Source organism: Perna viridis, chromosome 4 (genome assembly GCF_037379345.1).
Source record: "Perna viridis isolate PV_CMFRI_1.1 ecotype Kerala chromosome 4, ASM3737934v1, whole genome shotgun sequence".
Classification (NCBI taxonomy): Eukaryota; Metazoa; Mollusca; class Bivalvia; order Mytilida; family Mytilidae; genus Perna; species Perna viridis.
In genome coordinates this window covers 33,864,721-33,891,952 of record NC_142448.1, presented here as the reverse complement: position 1 = coordinate 33,891,952, position 27,232 = coordinate 33,864,721, and the positions used below count along the sequence as shown (strand labels likewise).

The window sequence follows — 27,232 nt, the reverse complement described above, 5'->3', positions numbered from 1 at the left end:
GAGGAGAAGATTTTTGAAAGAAATAACAAAAAATAGCAAAAAAAAATTAAAAAAGGGCAATAACTCCAACATGGCTAAATTTTGACTGCAGATAAATCTCATCATGCTGAACACTTTTACCCAGTCAGAATTTGGCTAAACCTAACGGTTTTGGAGTTATATACGAAAAACTACTGTCTGACCCTATGTTCTATTTTTAGTATGTGCGGCCATGTTTTTTGACAGATCAAAAATCCCCACCACATTTCTATGCAGGATACCCCAAGAAACATTCATACCAAGTTTAGTTCCAATTGGTCAAGTAGTTTCAGAGGAGAAGAGTTTTGAAAAATTGTTAACGACGACAACGACAAAGACGGACACCAAGTGATGGCAATGGCTCACATGGCCTTAACAACAACATTTAAAGAATAAAATTATCCAATCATTTTAAGATTTTCAAAAAAGTACTTTCATCATCAATCGTCAAAAAAAAAAATTCCAAAAATTCTATATGACAGTAAATTATGTAAAAATTCAACTTAACATGAATTATTAAACAGAATTTCCACAGGATCAAGCTAATTTAAGAATGAAGATGAAATATTTAATTGCTGCTTAGTTTCATAACATAATACATAGAGTATATTTATTACCCATGCAAATGCATTAAAATTACCATGGGAATTATAATGTATGGTTTAAGCTAAATTATGATGATCTATGTATTTTTCATGGTTACAGGGTGCATGATTTTTCTTTGAAGAAACAATCCCTAATCACATATCTTAATGCTATGCCCTTGCAGGGTGAAACTTTTAAATGTATGACACCATGCAAAGGAACACAATATATCAACTTGTATGAAAACTAGAGGCTCAAGAGAGCCTGAATCGCTCTCCTGGTTAACCATTTGCTTATTTGAAAAACTTAGGAATGAGACAGGCTAAGTTAAAATCAACTAAATTGTCAAATGCAGGAAATGCTTTTCATAGCATTTTCATGACCTGAACCGGAATTTTGCTAAAGGCAACAATTTTAGATTTTTTTTTTTTTTTTTGAATCTAATGACCCCTAAGTTCCATTTTTAGTATAGGCAGCCATATCTATTCATGAATTAAAAATCACAACAGTCATTTTCAGCACAATACACTAAAGAACTATTATGCTCATTTTCATTCAATGATCTTAAATGGTTTTAAAGAAGAAGATTTTCAAAGTTGTACATGTGAAAAAAAAACAACACAAAAACTGCTTCAGATGTCTTAACTCCTGTATTAGTCAATGAATGGTACATCAGTTGACCAATCGTTTTTAAACTTTTAGCATAGGTCCGTCTCATGATGCTGAACAATATTATCCTTATGCCAAAAATTTGCTAAAGGCAATGGTTTTTGAGTTAATTGCAAAAAACTGCCATCTGACCCCTGTGTTCTATTTTTAGTAACAGTGGCCATGTTTTTTCATGGATCAAAAATCCCAATGGTCATTTTGTGTAGAACACCCTAAGGAACAATCATGTCAGTCCAGTAGTTTCAGGGGAGAAGATTTTTAAAAATTTGTCCATGACGACAACGACGGACACCAAGTGATGGCATAAGCTCACATGGCCTTCGGCCAGGCGAGCTAAAAAGGAAAGACAAAATGCAATAACCTTGAAAAAATGATTTGCTAGGTGCAGCTTGATACACCCTGAACAGTTCAGGCAAACCAAGTTTAATACAGATTGGAATTTGGATTGTGATTAAATGTTTGACACTGTATAAGATTTTGAGCAGAATGGATGTAGTCAAATATAAATATCAAAGTTTAATGGACATTTCTGCAAGTGCTTTTGATTAAGAATCCAAAAACTGAAAATCACTCAATTTTTTATAAGTATAGTCTCTTTGTTGGGCACAGCTTAATAAGATCACAGTGGTTGAGCCCAGTTGGGAAAAGTTGAGACATAATATTCAAGTTTGATGCAGCTCTGAACTTTGATTCATATTTTAAATATTTGACACACGATAAGAATTTGACCAGAATCAAAGTGACCCTCCTTTTTTCCAGTTACAACCCCAAAAATCAATCCAAGTCTTCCTTTGTGGTATGGCACCTTAATGTATAATTTAATGAAGATCAATTCATTAAAATCAAGTTATTGTTCTGGTGTAATGAAAAGTCTTGTTTCAGGTCCCTAATTACTACACAGTTCAAGTCTGAAACAACTCCTAGAAATCTGTCCCAGCTTTCTTTTTGTGGTAAGGCAACTTGTGTTACAATTTCAAAGAAATCCATTCACTTATAATCATATTATTGTCTGGATATCATGAAAGTGCTTGTTTCTGGTCCCTTTTTGGCCCCTACTTGCTAAATGGTCCAAGTGAAAATACCCAAAAGCCTTTCTTTTGTGTGTATAGCACCTTGTGATATAATTTTAAAGGGACCCTTACACTTATACTCAAATTATTTTCAAAAAACCAATTTGTCTATGGATGTCTGTCAAAGACAGCATGATAATATTATGTGACCACAAATGTTTTGCAATCTTAAAGAAATAAATCATAAAAATTAAAAGGGAGCTCACAATCATTCATAACAACAATTCATCAAAGTTATTTTGGGTATCAAGTCAAATAGTCCTTAAGAAATGGTAAATCAAATTAAAAAAAAACAAAACAAAAACCAACAGAAGCCATCCAATAAGACAAATATTTAACCCAATTACTGTTTTACATGATGTTTGAAAGATAGACAGATGAGCACACAGAGGGAGTGACTGTGGTATACCATAATACATCCATTAAAAGATTGATGTAATATAATATAAAAATGTAAATAATTGTTAAACTTCTTTATACTAAAATTATGATATTTTTCTTATGCTGTATGTTTTCCTCTTCTAAATCTATAATATACATGAACTTTACAAGAGGTTTTATATACTAAATTACATTGCAAGAACATATTAGGTAAAAATGACACATGGCATTTAGTAATCATCTGGTCAAGAACTAAAACAAGGCAAACTCATATATTGTCTCTAAACCTTGAATTTGGTTTTGTTTTTTAACTCAACATGTACTTTTAAAAGGCAAACAGTTCAGAAGTTCAGGACAGCATGGCTAAAACATCTGTTTACATATATTATGGTCACTAATAGGAGGAACAAATATTATGACGGAAGAAGACCTAATTATGGTTGTGGTTAATATTTGAAGTAATGATATCAAAATATTTTAACGCCCCATAATTTATACAACAACCATTATCACACTTTTCTTATCACAACCATTGCAGACACCTGTAATAATCCAATTTATGTATTGTAACAAGGGTAGATAATCTATGTCAAACAAAGGGCAGATAATCCACTTTCCAAACAATATCAGATTATCTAGTCTTTTATGTAATTAATAACAATAAAAGTGTCCAATTATGTGTTTATATGTTCCTCTGGGACTATAACAATTGTCCACCCTTCCTGAATAATACATTTGTATAGGCAAAATTTGGAAACAATAACATTTTTTGGTATGCACTTATCCCTCCCATTGTAATAAAACCAGTCGGACTAGCCCTAAGGGGTCCCATAAATAATTTGTCATTTTTTCCTCCCTTGATTTATTTGTTTTCCCAATATACATTATCTCCTCCCTTTTGTGATTAGTCCATATGGGACATTAGCCATTTGTTTGTTGTTAATGAAACAAGTTTACCTACACAAGCATCTTTATAAAATATTCATGGAGACAATACATTTTTACTCATGAACAGATAAATATTATAGGCTTGAAACTATTATGTTTGATGAACATAGATAACTTGAGGATAAAACATTTTTCTAACTAGAAATACATGTACTGTGAGCAGTATTCTACATAAACTGTTCAATTCACCAACATAAATAGTTTATTTGATAAATTTTGTACCAGTTCAAGTCACTAACATGAATTGTTTAGAATAACATGTAGCAGCCTGATGCTAGGCTTGAGCAAATTGCTTTAAGCAAAACTACTAATTTTATGAGCCATAGAACTTTGGGCTACTGCAAAACTATGAAGACGGCAAAGGAATAATTATATTGTTCCACAATACAAACTGTACCGCTCACTACTTGCAAAATATGTAAACCTCTAAATCTTATTATCATCCTAAGGAAGTCCTCAGCAAAGATATTTTCCTCAAGCCTTTAAAAATATGATTTTCAAACTTTTTCAAAAGTTTCTTCATAACATAATTGATAGGTTTGTGTGTAAGAGCTTTTATTACATAGCAGATAGACAATGGAGGCCTAGCTATAGCTCCTGTAATGCCTGTCTCCCCCAAAACTGCCTCTCCGTATAAAACTTTTAAAATAAAATCATTCGAATTGATCTGGTAAGTTTTAGACAGTTCTTGCATGAAATCAAGTAAAAGATCAAATGACTGAAACAATTATCAAGCATTAGTAATATAATGACAAATGACACCTCATAAGTGTCAGTCTCTGTAAGATTCAGGCAGTTGGTAGAGCATGTTCTGAAATCACTCGGACAGTGTAATTTGACCACCCAAAATTGTGCAATCAAATAAAAAACAAAAAGAAAATATTTTTTATATAATTTTGGTAAAATGAGTTATATTTTTATTGATATGCGATGCATATTAACATTTTACTGGCAGGCAACACAGTTCTAACATTATAATGAAAAGTTTCCTAACATATCCAGTGATGCAGAGATATAATATTGGTCATTCCAAATAGAGAAGACTTCAATAAAAGATTATACATTCAGATCAGTTGGTTTATGACATGTCCTCATTTTGCCTGACTCTTAGAAAGACTTGTACTTCAACAATAAGCCATAATAATTCAGAAATAATAAAGCTGGTGCAAAAGGGAATCTCCAGAAAATATACATAAAAACATTAAACTACAAAATTGTAATGACTATCAATGTATTATACTTCTTTAGCAATAATTTGCAGTGATAAAGAGAATTCTTAATTTTTTTCTAAAAGTGTTGCATAACTTTTGAAAATTATGAATAGAATAAGTAACAAATATTCAAGTACATATTTTCGACTTAAATTCAACCCAACATAGCAACACAGGTGTTCAATAATAATTATTAATGTGTATTTATCAGCTTTCTCTCTCTTCAGGTAGGAAACTTCAACCACACAGAAAATCCATATTAATATATTAATGTTCCATTTCCTAAATAAGCTGTTTTTATTGATGTGGCCTTTATTCTGTTTAACATCAAAGGAAAATTTAATCAAACATCATAAAACTCAGGTAAGTAATTATTCACAGTTGATTGGCTGAGATGAGTAGGTGGGTGGAGCTTGTGGTTTGATTGGCAGGAAATCTAATCAAAGACTTGTGAACAGTTGTTTAACAATAATACAGTTCACTGGAGATAGAAGTCTTTGGACTAAAATATTCATCTTTTCACCTTATAGGACAAAAGGTACCCTCAGTGTAGAAAGGCACCTGGTATTTTTTCATAGTTTGACTTTTTCTATCTGATTGATACACAGGACTGATTAATTGACAATTTACCTATTCATGGATTAGAAACACTTTCCTACGTTAATTACATTCTACCAGTAATTGCTAAAGTTGATGGATTACTTTTTCATATTGTAGTGAGGAGTCGTATTTTTCGCTGTCGATTTTGATATATAACCATTTCCGACTATTTTTTTTTAAAACAGGTAAGATATGGACAAATGTATTCATCAAGTATGACTGGGGGTTTTATCTGTTGAAACTGTATTTCTTCATAACCATTACAAAACAATCCTGAAAAATCAATTTTATCATATCACTGAAAATTTTCAGAGCAAAAATCAACTTTTCAAAGATGCTGCCAGACATGGATTCATAGAGCTGCAGATCCAGCATATGCCCTCACTAAAATTATTTATGAATAAGTTTTTTTTGCATGAAATCTTGACTTTTCACCAATTCTACCCCCAACCCCCTCCACCCAATTTTTTGCATCAATATACATCCTCAACCTAAACCTAGATCTACCCTGAGAGTATCCATTAATACGTTTATCTACTCCCCTCCTTATTTTGTACATTGCCATAACTTTTTTTTCTAACATCCCATTAAATTTCTGGTATGAACTATGATTTTGTTATTTTTAACACTTAATAGGAGCTCAAATTGCTTTCCAATTACACTTGTTACAGTAAATAAATAAAAAAATGACATAAAATTTATTGAATTCCGAATAAATATTCATGCATTTCACCTATACAGGTGTTTGTATAGTAGCTCATAAAGATGTCCAAAAACACATTATAAAGGCAATAACACATTTCTTTTCAGTTAAATGTATTCTATATGACATTTTCTAACACCACAATTATTAGTATTTCTATGTAACAATAATAAAATAGGTTGTCAAAAGGGTGGTATACCAGCTGGTATTTATAATACAGGTATATTGTAATATCTACCTGCAAGAATGTGCATTTTTGAGAGAATGTGCATATGGTGCAGATATGGTGCAAGGGTTGATATATCTATCCTTGTCTGAATGGTATCCCTCAACAAACAATAAATGATTTGCTGGAGCAGATACAGGATTTTGGTTGGAAAGGGTGGGGCTGGCATAGGCAAAGATAGGCAAAACAGTTATGATGGCAGAACTGGTGAAAAATCAAAATTTCATGCAAAAAAAATTTCCATCCACCACCCCTACCCCCTGCCCTGACTTGCTACAATTGTTCAGTCCAACAACTGGAAGAAAGAAATTTAGGTAAACATTCATTGTGATCAACCTAAACTCTTCAATTTGCATAAATGGTCTACTGAGGTGTGAACTCCAACAGGTTAATTAGCATCACAGATCCATCTCCAGATAATTGGCACCATAGACTCCTTTATTCAACCCATAAAAGGCAGGAACAAAGATACTCTACAGATTTTGTTCTAGTGATGATGTGGTCTTTTTGTAATTCTGAAATCTGAACCCATGAGCATGTTCACTTGTAACCTTAAATTAACAGTAACATGAATGTATAAAATTTAACTTCAATTTTCCCCCATTTTTACAGAATTGTTAAATACATGTAAGTTGACTCTACATGCCACATCAAATGTGATTTAAATCAACTTTGTTTCAAAGTTATCCCCCTTGAAAAACTGCTGCAATTTTAAAGTAGAGGAATTCCCATAAAAGTAATAAAGACGTGGAAAAGTTTTAAATTATTTATACACCAATCATTTATAAATTAACTTAAATCAAGTTTTCAAACCAGAATTCCATTTATTCCCCAAGCAATTAATGAAAATGATAAAATTCATTGGAGTCCTAAGTGAAGATTCATGTTAAATTGCCTTTCATCTGTAACCCAAGGTGACCCTCAAAACTAACTGGAATAGATTTGATTACATAAAAAGGTGAAAATTACATCTTTACAATTTTTTTCCATCATTATGTAACACTTACAATCAAACATTTATATCCCCTACAGAAAATACTGATATCAAATAGTTGTTAAAACGATATGAAATTCCAAAATTTAAACCTATCATTCTTAGCCCTTTGCCTGATTTATTGAAGCGAATACCAATAGAAATAAAATCCAATTTATCAAATGCAATTTTATTTTGATATATTGAAATTGGTTACACAAAGAAATTATGTTTTCATATCCGAGGTGTAAACTGAGATTAGGACAAAAATATCCCCGAGGCCAGATCATAAGGACAAGATCCTCTCACGTTAAAGGTGTGACCTTTTTATAGGAAGTACACAAAATTGTATGTCCTAAAGATATTATTCTACATACAGTATAAGTTTATAAAGTATTAAATCATTTTCATTTAGGAAGAAATCAGCTACATGAACATGTATATTGTATATGTCCTATTCAACTTTAATTATGAAATACACAACATTCTGACTCATTCCTTGTATTTCTAAAATCAAATCAAATAAATATACAATCTAAAACCTAGTGAAAAATTCTTGGTTGTATTAAAGTATGCCATTGCCAAGCAAGCTTCCAAACTTAAATTATTATACAATAGAAACCCCTCTTTTTATCAGGTATTGCTATTTCACACCAATTTTGCAGACGCAACTTTCTCTACCCCATCACCAAACCTTCTAAAAAAATTGATCTTCACATCAAACTCCTAAAAATAAAACATAAACTCGACTATGGGACCTGCAAAGACAAGTTCATTTTGGTGTCAAATTAACCAATAAAGTTCCCATAGAACAGACAATTAACTGTAGGATGCATCCTTTCAGCTGAGATGACATGAGTATTACATTAGCAGTTCCTTGGTGGTAGGAAATAAAATCAAATTTCTAACACATGTCTCTATGTAAACATCTTGACTTGGAATAATTCAATTGAAGATGAATTGATGATTAAAAATAGATAATAGCATGACACTGAGATGTATCTGGTTAAAATCAGGAAGTATATCTCATATCTAAGAAGACTTGCTACATTTTAGCACCTAGTGTAAAAAAAAGTGCTTTCACTTGACTTTGAACCTATATGACATTAAATGAACTTTGACCAAAAATCAAAATTTCAAAAAAATAAATGATACATAGTCAAACAGCATGTAAAAAAGTTTTTTCCATTGAAGTTGTTGTGTATCAACAATTTGGAATAAGAATGTGGGTTGAGTTTCAATGAAGCAGTTACACATAACATAACACTGTGGGTCCTCACTGCTATTTTTAGAGCAAGATATCCTTTTCAGTTAACCTTGACCAATGACAAGCATAAAGATTCAAATTATCATGTAAAACAACTTTTTATCCAACTTCTTACCTTACACAGATGAGATTAAATTCTTTTTCTGTATTCTATGTCATAAAATCATTGTTCATTGAATTTCGCTCCAAATACTTTCTTTTTTCTAGAGAAACATGATAGTAAAATTTATATTACATCTAATCCCTCAAATTCTTTTCAAATTTGTGACTTCATGCTGCTATTTAAGGGTATAATATTGCTTACATGTGAATATAAAATGATCAAATTGTACATTGAAAGTTTCCATCCATTATGAACCTCGGACTTCCCCTCCATCCATCTGATTTATAGCATGTTGTATTGTTGTCTAAAGTTCAATTTAAGTATCAATTCATAATTTAGTTTGGACTTGCTGACTTCATTAAAAAATTGTTTCAAAGATCAATATATTATGTAGAAAATATTCAGTACATTTAGTTTTAGATTCATACTGCTGGTAGGGGAGTCCCGGGGCCTAATCTTGAAGGAGAAATAAGCAGAAACTTCTTGTTTTTGCTCACTTCTCCAATCTGTCTTTGACTTTTTTGTGATAGATTTCATAGACAAAAGAGTAAATGTTGTTATTCTTAAAAAAAAAAATTAGCTGAAACTTCTCCTTGCCATCAATGTCTAGATTCAGTCTTGCTGAGTAGGACCTAAAGTCAATATTAAAAGAAAAACAAAATAATTTAGATAAACCAAAAAGACATATCACTATTTAGATTACTTTCATACTCACGACAATATTTAAAAAAAAAAAACAACCTTTTTTCGAGGGATAGGGATCAATGAAACTCATGTAAGGTTTAAAACCAAAGGGTTTTAACTCTTCCTGGCATTAAAATTCAACAAACTTTACAAATTATATTCACTGGCACATGACAGAAGTCAGCTTTATTTAGTAGAGATATGGCTTACCATACATTCAAGTTGTAGATCAAAAGAATTCTAATATATTACAATTGGGAAAGATAAAGAAGAAAGCATGATGAAAAATTATGTTTGTTGTTAATTTTGTACAAGAAATTATGTAAGGAAAGCTTAATGTGTCATAATAACATATGGGCCTTTACCCTGATTAATTGGTCAATTCACACTTATTACAGGGAAACTTTGCATTATTCATAAACAACAAAGCACAACATGTCATACAGGTTAACAAGCCTAGGGCTTATAACATTTATGTTGGCTACATTATCAACTTGATAATCAGTAAATTTTAGGGGCCATAAAATTGGAAAAATCCATCGTAAAACATTCATGGATACTCTCTGATAGGAATCAGTAAATATAGCCGAAAGTAATTTCAGAGATATGACTAAAAGGGTACTTGAGCTCCTCTCTAGTTACTAAGAGGTTGATACCGTTTGGAATTGAATTAGAACCATAATTTAGCGATAAGGTGGGTGGTTTGTTCTACAATGCTCTTCGTTGTTACCTGGACTAGTCCATGATAATTAGCATGATTGCTTCTGTCATCTACAAAGCCTCATTGACCATTCATAAATATTTACATATTGTTCAAATAAAAGAATTTGCCAGATTAGGCCTGAACACCTAACAATACATAGAATTTAGTATCAGTGGAGATAAGTGAGTTTGCTTTGTAATAGGTCGTCAAAATTGATAGCACACCTAAAGCTGATAATGGGCACCTTATATAGATAAAAACTAGGGTAGAAATACTTTGAAATAATTTGACGGTAGAACGTGGTAGGAGACTATCTCCGTAACCAGTCTGCAACAAACTGTAAGGTCATTTCACTGTGGATAAGGTTTGAAAATATTTTATATCTCGCCATACTTCATGTCAACAAAATGCTACTTAAATAAAGAATGTGGTTTATTGAATGCACATTGATAAAGGAAGAGGTACACTATTAACCAACAGTTGCCATGAATAGAATGATGGCGTAAAAGGAAGTGGTTCCCTTTCATTCAATATTGGCCTTCAGAACAGAATGAAGATGAATATGAACCTTTTAGATAAGTCAAAATATTTTAAATTTATACACTCAGTTTGAATATCATCTACAAAATACACCCTCTTTCAATCATTTTACAGTACTGGACAACACAAATCCCATATTACCGATACTATATGCACTTATAATTTTTCTAATTACCAAAAAAAACAGTAATAATTTTTTATCACCCATTCATGTAATATCCTGGGTTTTATCCAAGATTAGGCAGATTTATGTCCTAAGTATTAATTATTTTTATACCCTGATAATCAGATTTCTAGGTCTGACTTATTACCCCTTATCAATAGGCACTGATCTCTCCTAATCACTTACTCTATAATCCACATAATATAAACAGTACTCAACTGATTTCTCATTACAAAATGTCTATTAAAAGCTTGTTACATGTTTAAGTAGTCTGTGAAATCAAAATACTCGCTGAGCCTTGTACATGTATAATTTGTCACGAGAAAATAAAAAAAAATATTCTCTATTTAAGCTTAACCAATATCTAAATAAGGATTAACAGACATTATAATTGACAATCACTAATTGTTCATTGAGAAGAAAAAAAAAAGATTAGCTGAAGACCCATTTCTTTACTTTTCAATCCTGATGTGTAGGAATTGAAAATAAGTAACAAGGAAAAATTAAGAAATCAATTTATATAAAACATTACGTTAGAAAGAACTATTAGTAGTTTTTTTTTTGTTTTCTTTTTAAAATATATCAGAGAGTAGTAATAGAATAGATTTGAAAATTTAAAGAAATTTAAGTAGACTAAAATATACATGTAACTATACACACATAACTATACACACATTTTTTTTCTTCATAACAGGTGCCTGATTGAGTACTGCTGAACTAAGATCCTCAGAAGATATTCTATATAATATCCATCAAAGGTATGCTTAAAATGAAGTACAGAATAAGAGTTAAAAGAGCAGGTTCATTTCAACCTTACCACAAAAACTGCTCATTAATAATTTTCTGGATGACTTGCAAAAGGACTCTTTATTTTCATTACACTTTAATTTTTTTTTAACAGAAACCTCTAAGGAGGACATTATATTAGCAAACATTTGTATGAATAAATTATAGGTCTCCTAATAGACTGACCCAACCATATGTTTTTTTACAACCTTTTTTCTCATTGTTATAAGAAGAGGTTATAAACTTTGACAGTTAACAAAGAGTTTAGTATCCATTTCCACGACTCTCAGTGAATTTTATTTTCTCCCTAATTATAAGTTACCATTAAAAATAGGGCAACTCATTGTCTAATTATAGACTCGCGCCCTGTCTAAATAATACCTTCCCCTGATCTCACCTACCATGACATGTCTTAATCCTGAAATCATTGTGGGTAATTGACGGGCGGATTTATTCCCCCAAACATGAAAATTTATTGATTGACTATCCTTTTTCATTGTTCATTCAATTGCAAATTTATGGCTGTTCACTATAAAATTCTAAACAGGGCAATAATAAAGATGCATTGAACCCATCCAAAATATGATAACAGCTGTCATAAGTCAAAGGTCAAATTGACAAAGTCATAGGTAATGTTGCCCTTTTCAGGACAATTTTACTGGAAAATAGTTATTACAGTTCAAAATCAAAATAAATATAAGTTGACCTGATTATAAAAACACATCTATATTGGTCAAGATTTGGGCACATATCAAAGCTTTCCTTTAGATTATAAATTGACTATGGTTAAAATATACCACTTTGGTTCAATTAAAACAAATGAAGTAGGATAATTCACTATCATTATCATGATTTTATTGAATCATGCCACTACAACTAATTAGCTCCCTTTATCAAATATTTTCATCGGCAGAATGACACTTTCTTTGACGATTTTATCTTCCAATAGATTTATTGGGAAACTCACAAGAAAGTAGGACTTACTTGAGACACTTCGATTTCTTGCTGAAAAACTTTTTCAACCGATAAGAAAAAAAAGATATAATTCAATTTTGATATTTGTCCAGTCTGAGTTGTATATCTTTTTATTTAACCCAAGTCAAACAAATGGCCAATACAATTCTAATTTATATATTTGTTAACAAATACAAGATCATAAATTATTTCCTTTCACTTGATAGTTTCTCGTTTGTTCGATGATTGGTAAAATAAAGACTCAAAAGTATCCAACATAAGTAACAACCAAACAAAATATAAATTGATTAAATTAAAAATTGACATCAATAGGTGATAAGAAAGAAAATTATGTGTACATTTCTCAGGTGGCGGAATAACCTGGGTACCCCAAAAACCGATTTCTTTGTCCAAAAGTAAAGCCTAAAATTCCCAATAAATGGGCACAATAAAAATATTTGAAAAATCGTCTATACACCCGAAACAGTGAACAAATAAAGAGAAATGTAGCCCTATTTTAACTTTGCCAAAACTGTTTCAACACAGCTTAAAAGGAACAAAAGTTAAAAGTAAACTTGAAATGAATATTTACAAACTACTGAATTGGTTTTTAAAATTTTTCACATTTTGTTGTTTTATCATTAAAGAGATGTGTCAAAAGCCTCTAGATTTTTTGTCCTTTGTAAGACCACTTATCATGGTTCGATACTTTTTAATGGTCACCGCCTGTCATAATAAATGTCTGCCCCAAATTTAATCCCCTAATTACATATTTATCTATAGGAAACATTGATTGTTGATCATTTTGATCTTGAAAATTAAAAAAAAAAAAAAAAAAAAAATGAGTGAAGTCCAATTTCACCTCAGGGAAATTTGAGCTAATGTGATAATTTGATAATCAGCTGATAAGAGAACATTTAGGTCAAAGTTTAGAGAAGCCCCAGGGATAAAAATATTAACTTCACATGTATTCTTTAAAAACAATATTAATCCATGATATTTTCAACACTATACTGAAAAAAACTTTCAAGTCCAGACAATTTCCAGGAGTCATCTCAAACTATATTAGAAAGTCTTAAAAATTGTAATTAAACTGATTGTTTAAAGCCAATTTAACTCATATAAAAGAATGATATATATTTAATACAAGTATAGTTTATAAGTGCAAAATGTTGTCTAAAACTTGTCTCCAAGTCCCTTAAAATAAAATGAAAAATTCTTAATCAAATAAAAAAAATATCTGGTCAAACTAAAAGCAAAAACAATCTAAATAAACATGATTTTACTATATATAGGAATGACTCAACTCCATATCTGAAATTACAATTATTAGAAAAAATGTGATAAGCAGAAGCTATACATGGTGAAAATGTAAGGTTAAATTTTCAGCAAGTTTGTTATAAGGTACTCTATACCAGTCAATAAACACTAGCTTGGTCGTATAAAGCTTACAGAAAACCTGAACTGAGGTTTATAATTCAAAAGACATACACAGGATGTATAGCTAAACAAACACAGGTAACCCGATTTGACTGCCGAGACGTAACTCCGTTGGTGACCTTTCAACCGTGACATGTAAAGACTGCGTATCATTTCTCTGATACCTGGCCTTTAATCAGAGAGTGTTATACACATTCCGTAATATCAATATTCTGGCCCGTGGACTAACTCAACTTAAACAAATGCATGGATTATAAATTTCGACTAATTTTTCGGAGATGTTTTAAGTATAGTGGATTTCTCATGTGATAGACAAAACTGTGAAAAATATATTTTGGAATTTATTCTTTATTTTCTCAGGTATGTTCTAAGTAAAATTTTACAGGTAACCCGATGAAAAAACAGATGGAATTTTGATATCTTATTGTTCGTCAATTTTGTGTTTTCATGTTAAAATATTTAGGATGTCTCTGATTGCAAGATAAGGTATGTTAAATAGACATGATCATTCGATTTAAGGACCCAATCCTTTTGTCATGAACTATTTAAAACAATAATTCTGTAAATTGATACAAAGTTAAGTATAACTTGATCTAGGTGGTCCAAAACAATCCTCATTCATACCTAAGTGAAGTTTTGTTTAAAAATTCCTAAAATACCATCATAGGAATTTTGTCTCATTCAAATTTTTCTGGACAAAATTTAATTAACTGTCTGCTTAAAGAAACAAGTTACAACCATTTAAAATGTAGTTATAAATAGCTAAGTTTGAAAACCAAGTACAAATTTCCCTCCTTCAATTTTTTTTCATATTTTTTTTTTTCAATACTCAATACTGATTGAATTTAATAACAATACAATGAAAATCAATTCACGATTTTCTTGGATATTTTGAAAAATTTTTGCACTTAATTCAAATTTCATAAAACATAATTTTTAAATGGCAATCCATTGTTAACTGTCCTGAATAGCAATGTCAGGCTTTATCAAGTTAAATCAGAGGAGAAAATTATGATAGAATTAAACGATCAGGACAAATTTCTTTCAAATAATGAAATATATTGTCCCCTTGTCTGAAAGAGTTATTTACTGACTTATTAGGACCCAGCAGGAGTTTAATAGGACAGAACAATACTTCTTGATAGTTACATCACTCAGCAAGGCGACCAATTTCACAACAATTGTCAGAGAGTCAAATTCAAAACAAGCCATTAAAAAATATCACTAAAGCAATCAGACATTGTATTTTCGTAAGATATTATTTTCCAAACCCACATTTGTATTGTATTCATATTGTAACCAATTTCAACATTGCGATGTGTAATTATAACATTAACACATACATTTAAAAATATAGAAAGGAGTCATTCAAATATGAAAAAAATCACTTAATGACATCCCTTCCAGTGTAAAACCAACAACCTGCCAAATTGGTTAAAAATCAACTAGACTATTGTTTGCTTAGAAATATTCTATATTTATATCCCTCCATTAACCGAAAAGCCATGAGGCATGCAAACCAGTACTAACAGATTCTACACGGAACAAAAAAAAACGAAAAACAAACAAACATTTAATATTATTGAAATTGTATAAGTTACACATTAGGAGATGATTCAATTTCTGAAAGAAAATAAAAATTGAAATTAAAAACACAACACATTGGTTTATTTTCATGTAAAAACTTCTCATATTTCTGCAATTAAATTGATTTTTGGAAAACTGGAACAAATCCTAGTTGCCTAGTTACAACTAGTATTTATATAGTTACTAAGGATATAGAAATATAATGAAATGTAAAAAAAAACCACTTTCATTTTTATACAATTTCATTTTACTCTTTACCTACAAGGGAAAAAATAACAGGAAAAATCATGATTACATTTCCCAACTGTTAACATGTATACTTCTGAAAATAACTGAAAAACCGTGCAACAGTTTGAAAGGCAACAAATATTGTTTTCTGTTTCCTGAACAGCCTTTCCAAAAATAAAAAATAATAAAAATGTTGAGACTTGAAAATTCACAGATAGCTGTTCATAGAGGAAACAATTACAAAATTTATTGTCAAAGAAACTTTTAAGAAATTCAATTATGAGGCAATTTTCTAAAGGATCTTTCGTACTTCTCTAAATCCAATTATTTTAACTCGACAATTTTGTCAATTTCAAACGTAATTTTCAAAATAAGTGTCATCTTACACAAGAACAATGGAAAGGTATTCTTTTTTCAATTACAAAGCATTTCTATAGTTTCTTAATTAAATTTACAAAGAACAAATCTACAACATACTGAAACTTGATAATGAGAATTTAATTGACTACAAAAATGTCCAACTTTGTTTGAAAATCACCTGTTTGAGAGATGACCTGATAACCTCACGCAAGCCTAAATGAAAAATATATGTCTAAATTACACAGCTGAAAAACAGCTTTTTAAAAAATATGAAAAATAATAGGTGTATTTTCTCTTCATTGCCCTCGTACCTAATTCACCTGCTTAAGATCTCATGCTTTCATTGGCTCCTTTAATAAGTTGGTCACAAAGTCATGCATCAATTGTTTTCATTTTTACACAAAAACAAAAAAAACAAAAAAAAACAAAAAAACTTTCAGATCATAAACTTCAAGATTTGCTGAATTAAACATGAATAGCCCAGTGAACTTTAAGACTTTTTTAAAATAAAAAGTAAAGATTTTGTCTCTAAAATCATACAAAAAATGATTCTTTCAAAAACCCCATGTTGATTTTTAGGTAATTATCTCCCTTTGTTAAATGACTTCTGAAAAAACATAATCAGTTTTCCTGAACAAAGTATCACTATAATCATTTTAGACCACAGTTGGTTGTCTTAGAAATATGATAAAATTTTGACAAGAATATATTTATCCAGATAAATTAAGTACACAAAACTCTATCATTATTGTAATAATAGCTTTTTTCCTCTTCTGGCCAATAAAGTGGATAATGCATTCCCCTTTTTTTCCACATTGTAATGTAATAATCATCTTTCAATGAAAATATGGTAGATATCTGATTAACTTCATTCCCAAGACCTCCAAAGAGTAACATTCCAATAATATGCAAATAATCTGATATCGTATCAACGAGAGGGCCTCCAAAGTGAGACCTCTGGATATCTCTGACATCAATCTCTCGCAAATTTAATTGAGTCGTAGCATACATTTCCATAATAAAAATATTATGGACCATAACTCACTTATCGAAGCCATAAAGTGCACAAATTTAAATTTTAATATAACCAAATCAAACCTAAAAAGGCAGAAAATTATTCATGGTTTTCACAATAGAATTACTTCAACGAAGACCAAGTTTCTCAAATTCTTACTTATAAACTCCTCGTCAAAATTCAAAAGCAAACATGACCCAAGGATCTTAATCCTTTCATGCTTTATTTCCAACATGTCAATGATTGTGTCAATCCTCAATCATCATCTCTTTTCTATATATTTGAAGATCTAGTATCGCAGCGTCTCACCACATCCATGATTTTTCTCAAGTACATGATTAGTGTGATGAGTACCCGAATCACTATTGTACCACACTTTCTTACCATATCCTTTTGTTGTGTTTAAATCTCTGAACTGTCAGACTCATTTAGAGATTATGAAAAAAGAAACCTTAAGCGTCTAGACCATTTTGTTGGTCAATTTTATTTTGTTTATGAAGAAGTCAGGGCAAGAAAAATCCTTCATAGTAATGGAAGTTAAGTACATGTACTAGAATTTGTAGAATTAAAAAAAAAAAAAAAAAAAACGACTATTGCTTTACGATCATTTCAGACTTTCTCTTAGTTCATCATAGAAATTACAAGACAGAATAAATCTGATTAGATGATGCAAATAAAATACTGGTATTTAAAAAAAAAATGAGATTGACTACTGCAATAGTTAAGAAAGGAGATTACAAAATGGAATAAATTATTATTCAAAAGAGAATCATAATCCCTGATTACATTCCATTCAAATCATATGGTTACTCTGAAAATCAACCTGAATAATATTTCTACCAAAACAAATAAGTGATAAACCTGAGCCTTATAGTGATATAGTTAATAAAATTTGTAACTTTCTTTTAGACAATTTAAATATGCAAACAATATGCATGTCCAACATGTATGAATAGCCATATCAATCATGTAAATTTATAATTCTGCCTAGCCTCCAAAACATTTGACATTCTGTTGAAAAACTTTTTATCCTGAAAGACATATGCTCTTTAGATGACCTTTCACCAGCATGACTGATTACCTAAGCACAGATATGAACAATGAACTATCAACACTCAATTTTTCACTGTAAACTTTAAACATGTCCCCATTTATTTACTTCTATCACTGAAAAATATTTCTTAGTTCAACACAAAGCAAAGCACTTAATAAGATACACAGACATGAAAAATATTCAAGGTAAACTCTTGTTAGCAATTTTCATAAATTTCTGTTAGACCATCCATCATTATGAAAAATACATGATATTTTACCTAATCATGTTATCATTTTTCATGTTTGCATTTTTCAACTTTTTTTCTTCATTTTTTTTTATTTTCAGACTTAAGCCAAACACGATGTGTTAGTGGACAGATTTAGTATTAACTTAAGAATGGATGACATTCAGTCAGACATTTTTCCCGTGATGCTCCAACCATGACAAGCAGCATGACGTTACGATTTCTATTCTATCTTGGAATTATCATTCCTGCCGTAATAACATTAGTCCTTTTTGTGATATTTTTATTCTGTTTACGAAAGCACAAAATTCGCAAAGAAATGATGACAAAGAAACATGACCCTCATAAAAGATTTGCAAAGAAGAAAAACAAATCTGATGATTATAATAGTGCCAAATTAATAGAAACAGAGAAATACTGGAGAGCAAACAGTTCAATTCATTCTGGGGATTACGCAGAACACAATGAAGCCTTCGATGCCAGTCCTGATTTACCTTCAAATGAATCAAAAGCAATGTACAATACATTCCATGATAGTGGAATGTCTGATTTAAGCGAGACTCAGTACAAGTTTGAAAGTGATAGACCAATTTCTCAAGCTTCGACTGATTCAGAAGATTCAGGATTTCGAAGTTCTCGATCTGGACAGTATTGCCATAGTGCTCAAAATAGCACAGGAAATGAAAAAGATACTCCAGTATTCAAACCTATATGCAGTGAAAAAGAACACATATGTGCACATTCATCATTGAAAGACAGTGACCCAATGAAGCGTGTGCAATCTAGTCGACATTCATATCCAATTCAAAAGAAGAAAGCATCTCATCCACGACTTAAACACAATCAAAAGGAGTTAGACATAAACGAGATAGAGACAGACTTAAATTTTCTGCCAATTTCTACAATAACTAAGGACACTATTAACATGCCCATGCATCACTTACCGCCGTCACGGCAGTTTAGTGACTCCATGGTTCCTGTTTCTTATCAATCTCAAAATCAGTACGGACCAATTCAAATGACACCACTACTGACTAGCATATCAAAATCCTACATGTCAACAAATCCCACCTTGGGAGAATTTCCATCAACGTTTGGAGAATTACAATCACCACAACATCCACACAAACAGACCCCAGCACTGGGTCTACAGTCACTCCAACATAAACAGACAGTTACCACAGCGATGGTACATCATAGACCTAACATTGACATGCACCATAATGCAATGTCTTTTTCTGTTGTCTAGCAAAGGATTATGGGAAAAATTCTCCGTGTTCTGTTCCTGGATGAGATTGTAGATATGTGTTGAATTTACACATGTGAAACATGTATATTTAAATTTTATGATAGTTGTGTGTGCATAGCATTTTAATGTTGGATGGATATAGTATTTTTTTAATGTTTTTTAAGAAAAAGCATAGTGCATTTCGATGAAGTATCTTTAGTGCCAGTTTCGTGTATGTGATAGTATAAGTGATTTTTGTAAGAGACACAAAATCTATATGTGAAAGTTAGCATTCCAGAGGGGAAAGAAATGATAAAAACGAGAATTTACTACTGGAGTTTTCAGCAACTTTTCTACAGACTCATTTTTTATTTCAAAGTTTGAGCAACTGTGGATTTTCTTGTTTTAAAGTGAAAATGTTAAATAATAGTAACTAAACCTTTTAAGTGCTAAATATACTGAACAAAGGACTGTGTAAATGTGTTTTTCTGATGTAATCATCTACAAAACTCTTTTTGTTCAGGAAATTATTCTGGAATATTGATGGATAAAACTGCAACCCATTTTCAACTACTATTCAATTATCTTTTCATATATTTCAAAGATTAGCAAATTCATAAGCAACCAAACATGGGCTTTCACAATTGTAGTTTAACCATACTGTATAAAAAAATGTAAACAAAGGATTTCTGAAATCCTATAGTTGTATGAAACAACACATCATTATCATGATTATAAAGTTTTAAAACGCTTGAAAGATTTTGAATATATTTTTCATAACATAAAACACCCAGGAATAAAGTGGAATATAGTCCACTTCTAATGGAATATATGATGAAAACTGTCTAAAACAAACCCCTTTTGGACCCTAAAATTTTGTTTGGTTTAGACAGGTGTTCAGTTCACAAAGATTCAAAATACATTCAGTCTAATTGAAATTAGACCTTGCATTTTTTTTTATTAATTTAGACTGAAATACATTCAAATTTATGTAAAGGAACTTGCAAGAGTGTCTGGTTTAGGCAGGTTTTGGTATTATTATTGGTTCAGTATTGACAGGTTTCACTGAACACTAAAAAAAACCTGTTTAAACAAAATCATATTCTGAACTTAGTGGTAAAACCTGTGTAAAATAAACACAAATCAAATCAGAACAAATTAATTAATTTTCTACAGGATTCCATCCACGATTAACAAGAGCTTGCCACTCACTTTGAATTCCATAACATTGCTGTGTTATATGCTTGCCCTGTAGTCAGACTGATATCTCATAAGTTTTGAATCTTTACCTTTTCTGCTAAAATGTAGTTTACCAATTTTGTAAGCAACTTTCCATTTACTTCCAAAATTAATTTTAAGAGTTTTCCAAATAGACCAGAGTCAAAGCCAAATATTTTTGTGGACAATGTTCAATGAGAAAAATCAAAAGACCCACTGTCAATGTCAGAAATAGTCATAAATGTTAATCTTAAGGCATGTCAATGTACAACAGTTGGTAAAAGCATTGATTTAAGACAAGCACTCTTTTGATCAAGTTTATATCCATTTATTCTACTTAATGTTAAAGTAGTAGAAAAAGAGAGTATGCACGTTTGTAGTTACTTTATAAGACAGGTTCTTTGGCTTTTTTGTTTGAGGGTCCCTGGTGGGGGGGGAGGGTAAATATTTTTGAATTTCAGTGTATTTGCTTTACAAGAAGGGTCCTTTTTTTTGCTTGTTTTCTTTTATTTTGGTGGGTGGGGAGGTGGTATATAGGCTTTTCTGTCAAACCAATCTCAACTACTCCAACGATCAGAAACTTTATTGGATAAGACAGGATACTGCAATACACAGGTCAAATATGCATCTTTTTGACAACTGATTATTTGATTAAACAGGTTTCTGAAATATTCAGTAACTATCTATCTGTTTCAGTAAAGAACATGAAAGCTTAAATTAAAGTACAGGTACTCTTGTCTATCAAGCATGTCTGATGAACAAATATTATGAAATCTCAAAAGAAACCATGGAAATCTTTTGTTCCCACAATACACTGTAAAAATGATAGATGTCGTCTGCTGGGAATGGAACATGGATCATTCTATACGATGACAAACATTTTATCACGAGACTGTACATCATGATTTTTACTTATGACATTGTTCATTAATTTGTTGTCTTTGAAGCAGACGGCCTATTCCATCACCGCAAAAAAATGCTCAAAATGATTTTTTCCGACCAAATGGATCCAATATGGAGTTGATATCCACTGGGATTACTATGATTCAAAAGCCTGGCGAGAACACTGTAGATACATATCTATGTCAATCTTATTTCACTTCCAATATCCGATAATACTCAGGCAAAATATAGCGTCGTGAGAACGCTCACTCAAATAACTTCCTATAAATTTGCAACATGGATGAAAGAATCGGGTAATTAATATACATCGATACAATCTAGACCAAAGTGACATTCAAAGCAAAGTTGTTCTAACATTGATGGGAAACCATAGCTTCCTTTAGCAAAAAAATTCTAAGTACAGTTTCGGAGAGTGTATATTTTTAGTTTTAAACCATTTTTCATTGATAGTAACTACAGTGGTAGACCTAGGGTAAGGGACATTACTCTTGAAATTAGTGATATGTTTGTATCATATTCAATTTCAACAAAGCCTATCAAGCTTTCATTTGAAACAGAATGAAATTAGTCCAAGTTACTTTGATGCTAACATGAGATTGATGTAAAATGCTGAATACCAACATTCCAATGATTTGTAAGAGTTGTGTCCCTTACCCTAGGTCTACCTCCTTAAACCAAACTTTTCAGTTTAGACAGGTGATTGGTTAACATGGTCTGAAATACACAGCAGCAAATACAAATGTAATTGGTACTAGACTGGTTAGAAAGGAGTTGGTTTTGACAGGGTTCACTGTACAATGCTTTTCTAATGCCTTTTGAACTGTTTGAACCTAGTCAATGTAAATTTGTTCTCAAAAATTGTTATGACCATGCAGTTACCATATATGGTTCTTAGATTAATCAGAAAAGCATTAAGGTTTAAAAAATCACATACATGAAAAAAAAAAACAAACTTCCAAATATATGCAACATGATACAATTTACATAAAACCATCATAATGTGTTATTTTACATAATTTTCCACCAAAATTTACATATTTTTGGTACTTGTACCATATATCATGCACTTGATAAGATGCTATGTCAAAATGACACATGACCTAAAAAAAAAAGAAACGTCGCTTTGGGAAAATTGGTTAGGATCGTCAAAACATAAAAATTATTCTTTGTATATGGAAATTTATTCAGAAAGCTTAAAAACTTGTTTGAAAAGGAAAACTATAAATTCATTCAAATTTCCTTTTGCAAGTGATGTGGCGATTCTTTTTTCTGAATTACGGGACATACATTTACAACAGAGAACAGAAGGAGTTGTCACCAAGTGATAATTTCTTGCTACGCTGTATTAGTTTATATTGAATTATCACTCTTTCCCGACTGCTCAATCAAAGCGCTGTTGCAAATACTTCAAGTTCATACCCCAGGTATCACTTGGTCATATGAATGAAAATAGTCTGATGTAATTTTTATATTGAAAATCCATTTTATTTTCTCTGTATATAAATTTATTCTAGCAACCATGAAGTATTTACTGTTTACAAATAGATAGACTTCAATGATCAGGGCCAAAAAAAGGCATGTGGTTGTTGTGAACTGAATACAATTGAAGGGATTACTGGAGAAAGAAATTAAGACTTGTTGACATTCATTCAAAACTTAAAAACAAAATCTTTATTTTTTTTTCTACAATAGTATGAAATATATAAAACCAGATTATTTGAATACACAGAATTGTCAACAATCTTCACTGTTGATAGTACTTACATCCTATGCCCTTTCTCCATTAACAGTGCTTTTCATTTGAACAAGGTGTGAGGAACAAAAAAAAAAAAAAAAAGATATTGATTCCTACACAGGCAAATACTGCTGATGTAAAATTCTTGTTCATGAAGCTTCACAAAGAATTCACATAAAACACATGATTGTCATGATTATCATGTGAAATTCACATAACATGAACTCTGTGTGAAAGTTAGGCAAACTAAAAAAAGGTTTGATTCAGTACCTCAAAGAAGAAGTAAGATAATAAAGTTCAAATGAGGGGTAATCCTTTAACAAAACAAATCTGGTACATGATGAATAAGTCAACATAACACAAAGGATCTAAAAAGTACAAATAGACACCAATAGTAGAGGATTGAACTCAGCTATAGGGTTTGGGTTTACAGTCCAACCTGTTCCAGCAACCACCTGTATTAAGCAATAACCTGTCTTAAAAGACTATGATTAAAAAATCCATGTGTAGTGCATTGTATATAAAATTAACCTGTATATAATGACTAACTGTCTTTAACATGTGACCGTGATACTGCTTTCCCTTGGAAGATTACTCGACAGATTTATCTGTATTTTGTTCTACTGTTGAAAGCATTCAAAACTAAGGACCAATTTATAATTAGTTTGCTTCTCCTGAACAGTTATCTGAATTTTTAAAAAATAATTTGGGTCATTACTTAATTAATTATAGTGTAGAAATAGCTGTTAAGAATCATATTTTTACCAAAATATTTACACAACAGAGGTTTCTGATGATAAAATTGTAGCCTTTACTCAAAAATGTTTCAGGCTTTGCCTAGGAAGTACAGAGCTACTTTGGGCGATATCTCTCAAACTACAAGAATGTATGACGCTTTCCGTGATGCACTGTGCGTTAGCGCTGAAAGTTAAAACAATCACTTCCAAACAACGTATGTAATTTCCGTTAAACATTATTTCTGACAGAAAGGTTTTGAGCCATTCCTGTTTCAGTGCATTTACATATAAAGCACGTCAATGACGCTCCATCTCTAACACTGTATGTTCCAAATTGGACATAGCTGATGATCTGTCCCTATAAACAACCAATTCTCCCTATAAACAACCAATTCTAATGCTTGTGAGTGGAAGTTCGGGACCCATTCTTGTAAATTCATATGGTCACCTGATGAGACTTATAAGCCCTATTAACATAAAATACAGGGTGATTTACTATATTACCAAATGACAGGTGTATAGAAAATTCTCGCCATGTTTTTAGTATGACGTCATTATACAGAACACTTCCAATTATTATTGATAAAATCAAAAATTTTAATATCAAATTGATTATCAGTTTTTAAAACATGAGCAAATTCCATCATAAAGTCCCTGAGCAACCAACCATTTCTTGACATTAATAAATCAGGTAGTATTGCTATATTTCATTTAAATATCATTTACATCATTTTTGTAAGAAATCATAATGTTTCACATCAAAAGAATTTTATAAATACAAAAATAAAATTGTGAGAAATTAAATTGCAATAAATTCTATTACATATTTTTTGTAATGTAAAATTTGTAGTTAAGAGTTCTGCATATGTATTAAAACTTCATTCAACAAAGTCCTCCTTATAAAATAAAATTGAATCATCACTAAAATTAAGAGAGTAACAAAAAGCACAGTAGTTCAATGTATATGACTACTGTAATCAAACAAAAAAGATTGGATGAAAACTATACCAAAAAGGGGGAGTAAAAGCATTCCATTACTGAGAACTGAAACAACGTATTGGTTGTAATAATTATCCAACGGAGGGGGAATAGACTACTTGTTGGTTGTTATTTTTCCAAAATTTTGCACAAAATTAACAAAATTTCTAACAATTGGGGGAGGGGTCCATTTCACTGAATCTATAGTGTTGTGTTCATAGAGCTTATTCTTCACTCATGTTATCAAAGGATTCTGCAGAAGAATATAACATTTATTGTTAAAGTAGTGGATGGGATTTCAGCTTGCTTTCGTGGCTGTCTTCTAAAAGAGCTAAAGGGGGGGGGGGGGGGGTTTTCAAACATTTATTTTTCACTTATTGCCAAAATATTTTTCTACTATCACAATTATACTGTAAATATATGCAAAAGATAGGGTATAGGCATGTTATGAAGAGGATTCAAAACAAAATTAAAATAAAACTCATTTCCAGACAAAAATTTCAAAATTTCAAAAAGTTACCTCAAAAACTAAACTCCATAATATTTTCAATGCATGACCTGACAGCTTTATTATATTCAGCGACAGGAAAATAAAATATTTACATTAAACAAAAATTTGTTTGATCACTGAATTAACAGGGTAATACAGATGTTTACCAGTGAAACTAAAATCACTTTCTCTGAGGAGCCTACGTCAAAGATTGCATTTAAACCCAACCAGTTGACAAAAGCCTGTGTATTTTTCACACAGTTGTCAAATGCAGTTTTTCTAATACTCAGTATAAACAGTGCTCAAATCAAATCATTATACTTATACTAGTACATAACTCACTCAAAGAAACTTTCTTGAATGTACAGTACACCTCTGGTGGATCTTGTAACTTTCACTCCTAGCTGAAAGGGGGGCATTTCAAATTTTTGATAAACTTAACATTTTGCCATATTTAGTACAATTATATGAAGTGGAAATTGCATGGACATATGTTACACATTAAAAAATTACAACATATCTTTATGTTTTAAAACATATGGAAATATATGTTTATGACTGATATTAAAACAAGTGATTAAAGGCATATTTTCCCAACTGAAGTGAAATTACACATTCCTTTTATTTCAGAAGTCCTAATGGGAACAAAAGTTACCATATGAAATTTATAAAGGTAAATGTAAATTTTATCTAATGTTTGTGCATTCACATGAATATCAACTGTAACCCTGTGGAGCTTTTCGACCAACGGTGAGATGTTCCACTGTGTGGCTACCATGAGTATGAAGTTTTTGTATGGTTGCCAGGATTGTGGGGGAGGAAAGCCAAAACTCCAGGTTTGAAAATCAGTGAAATGGTGCCTAGAAATCTGGACACATTTTGGACTCAAACAGATAGTTATTTTGACCTTGTGAATGCTAGCCCTAGCCCATTGCCTTAACCATTCAGCCATACCCTCCCTAAATACTTAATTACACTTAAGTTTTTAATGTGTTTTTTTTATCAGTTATTATGCTAGCTCTAAACATTTGTTTGTTCGTATATTTCTTTTGTTGGTCCTGAACATGTGAAATGCAAATAAAAAAAGGAAACTCTCCCCAGGGAAATAACTTCAATTCTGAAGTAACGGTAAGTTACAGCTAACAATATCAATGGTCATCAGAAGTCTTTTATTAGTGGGCGTTTTTGGTCTAAAAATGTTAATAATGAAATGTCAATATTGTCAAATACAAATCATCCATTTCTTTTTTTCCCCATAGATTTCTTGTATAATTTCTGAATGCAAATAAAAATGGGATCTATACCAGTTAAACCCCTCTTTTGTACATTATTTTTCGATTCCACTATCAAAACAATGATTATATAGCCATATTTACACTTAAGCTCCAAAACAATAATTTCAAGATCAATACTTGTCAAAGATCACATTCTAAAATTTTTTTTTCTTCA

General features: G+C 31.0%; 2 protein-coding genes across 4 annotated transcripts in view; one reads left to right on the top strand and one right to left on the bottom strand.

Annotated features, from left to right (window-relative positions):
- Window positions 1-27,232, bottom strand: part of LOC148619842 (U3 small nucleolar RNA-associated protein 6 homolog) — a 137,219-nt gene that overhangs the window by 44,560 nt on the left and 65,427 nt on the right. The window lies entirely within an intron of this gene.
- On the top strand, window positions 5,340-20,479 carry LOC148619843 (uncharacterized). 3 transcript variants are annotated; one of them, XM_088580181.1, is made up of 3 exons: window positions 5,340-5,420; window positions 11,539-11,602; window positions 18,596-20,479. In XM_088580181.1, the coding sequence occupies exon 3, from the start codon at window positions 18,691-18,693 to the stop codon at window positions 19,741-19,743; it is 1,053 nt and encodes a 350-aa protein (XP_088436307.1). In that variant the 5' UTR covers window positions 5,340-5,420; window positions 11,539-11,602; window positions 18,596-18,690; the 3' UTR covers window positions 19,744-20,479. The 3 variants fall into 3 exon arrangements, with proteins under 3 accessions (XP_088436307.1, XP_088436305.1, XP_088436306.1); XM_088580179.1 differs by having other exon boundaries at window positions 5,345-5,667; XM_088580180.1 differs by lacking the exons at window positions 5,340-5,420; window positions 11,539-11,602 and adding an exon at window positions 13,939-14,384.